A 2,500-nucleotide genomic window follows, 5' to 3' on the forward strand; every position below is an offset into this window, starting at 1 on the left:
CGATCCAGATCTTCACCAGCTGATGTCTATGATCTGTGAAAAATTCTTTTATTATTCAAAGAGAGGAAAAAAGGGGAAGATGGAGGCAGAGTCCGTTTATTTGTAGTGATCTTTGCTGTTTAAAATAAAATATACATATAATAAGAACCAAAACATAAATCTGACTGTTTCTTGTCCTGAGAACAAAACAGATCAGTTAACCGTGTTTTACAGGCTGCTCCTCTAAATGTGAAAATCTGAGATCACCAGGCTTTTAATGTGAAAATTCATGTTCAAAGAGGCCTTATGATACAAATTTATACAAGTCAGTAAAAAAATAAAGTGCACAATATCACAAACACACAGGCCTGAAAACTATAACAACGCTGGGAAGCTGCGAGTCAAACGTGAAGGACAGTCAGTGATCTGGGATCCCGGTCTGTGAAAGTAGGACACATCATAGTTTACCTCTTGAATGTACAGTGGTCCTTTAATCCAGAGGAGTGGGACTCAACTCAACTTCTTATCAAATCAAACTGGCTTTATGTCATAATTCCTACATTTATGCAGACTCTTATTATGAAAACAAGATCAACTGTCTCTTCATGTGAAAATCTGAGTTCAAAATGGTTTCTAATGTTTTTTCTGTCTCAAATAATTGTTAGTCCTTTGATTTGATTCATTTTTTTCATGAAGAAAGACAGAAACTTTCTCAGCTTGTTGAATAAAGTTGTATTTTGAATCATTTCTGTAGGTACGTCAGTTGTGACGGTGGTGGCGACGGACGCTGATGATCCGACTTATGGAAACTCTGCCAGACTGATTTACAGCATCCTGCAGGGTCAGCCATATTTCTCTGTGGAGCCAAAGACAGGTGAGAACACACCTGAACACAACAACACAACACGACACCTGAACGCATCTCAGTACACCTGACATGTAAACTCCGATGTGTAAAGCTTCACTGTAATCATTGATCATTTCTGTAACACTGAGTCATTTTGAGCCTGACACCAAAGTCACATCGTGAAAACACACGTTTGTGTGCTTTGTTGTAAAGTTTGCAGGATTTTATTTTGAAGAGAAACAACATGGACTTTTAACAAAACGATTAAACAAACAATCACGTGTGTTTTCTGTCTGCAGCTTCACATCAAACTGAGTTCAACTCTGCTGCGATGTGTTGATGCCTCCCTCTTATGTAAACCTGTTTACTGTGTTTACTCACCCTCCTCACCCTCCTCACCCTCCTCCCTCTCCTCACCCTCCTCACCCTCCTCCCTCTCCTCACCCTCCTCCCTCTCCTCCCTCTCCTCCCTCTCCTCCCTCTCCTCACCCTCCTCACCCTCCTCACCCTCCTCCCTCTCCTCACCCTCCTCACCCTCCTCCCTCTCCTCACCCTCCTCCCTCTCCTCCCTCTCCTCACCCTCCTCCCTCTCCTCACCCTCCTCACCCTCCTCCCTCTCCTCACCCTCCTCCCTCTCCTCACCCTCCTCCCTCTCCTCCCTCTCCTCACCCTCCTCACCCTCCTCACCCTCTCTATCTGCAGCAGACATTAACCTGTAAATGATCCTGAAACATGTTTATGGCTCACAGAGAGGAGCTAAATTAACTCATCCTCCTCTGCAGAGCCACAGATTAAAAGTGTGTGTGTGTGTGTGTGTGTGTGTGTGTGTGTGTGTGTGTGTGTGAGGATTATTTGATTATAAACAGCTTCAGCCTCCTCTGCTCTAAATCATCGGTTTATTTAACCTCAGAATCATCAGACGATCATGACGTCGAGTCAGACTGAAAAACATCAACCTTCACTATGATGTGTTTAAGGACTCAAATATAAAATCAGTGTATTTGTGTGATGCAGCAGGACTCAGCAGCTCTTCATGAATCCTTCAGTCTGAACATTAAGTCCTTCCTCAGTGTCATTGGTTTGTGTTTGTTATTTCCAGTTTTATTTTGAAAGCGTCTGCTTTCTTATGTGTCTTGGCTGGTTTTACTTCCTGCAGATGCTCTTTTCCCGCCTATTTTCTTTGTCACCTAGTCTTAATTAGTTAATTAGCTCTTTGTGTATTTAATGTTTGTGCATCAAGACTTCCAGCTGTTTGTTATAGTTTGGGCTTAAAGCCACAGAACTGAATGTTCCCTCAGTGTCTCCTCCTGTTCTGATGTGAGGATGATGAAGATCTCCAGGTCATAAAACTCTCCTGGAGCTTCAGAGGAAAACAGAACTGCAGACAAATCCAGAACAACTGAACGGTGACCAGTTTGAAAATGTAAAAAAAGAACACAAAAAAACCCCAAAATGTCTCCATACTGCTCATGTGCTGTGATCCAAGTGTCGACATTAAAATTTGATCCAAAAAGACGCCATTTTGTTTTTAGTCTAAATGTCAGCTGTAGCCTCTCAGACCTGATCCATGTGCACACGCCTGAAACCAGCATTTATCAAGTTTGTTGTTCTTGTTTATTGACCCTGAGTCTCACCTGTCCCAAAGGTGTGGTGCGGACAGCTCTTCCTGACATG

General features: G+C 42.7%; 1 protein-coding gene across 1 annotated transcript in view; it reads left to right on the forward strand.

Annotated features, from left to right (window-relative positions):
• LOC146317207 (cadherin-7-like) overlaps window positions 1–2,500 on the forward strand; it is a 15,525-nt gene that overhangs the window by 3,267 nt on the left and 9,758 nt on the right. The window contains exons 4-5 of the mRNA XM_084731461.1: window positions 734–853; window positions 2,472–2,500. The exon at window positions 2,472–2,500 is cut by the window's right edge and continues 139 nt beyond it. Coding sequence (XP_084587587.1) covers window positions 734–853; window positions 2,472–2,500 — 149 coding nt within the window. The remainder of the gene's footprint in view (window positions 1–733; window positions 854–2,471) is intronic.

This window comes from Lutjanus erythropterus, chromosome 12 (genome assembly GCF_056507025.1).
Source record: "Lutjanus erythropterus isolate fLutEry1 chromosome 12, fLutEry1.hap2, whole genome shotgun sequence".
NCBI lineage: Eukaryota > Metazoa > Chordata > Actinopteri > Lutjaniformes > Lutjanidae > Lutjanus > Lutjanus erythropterus.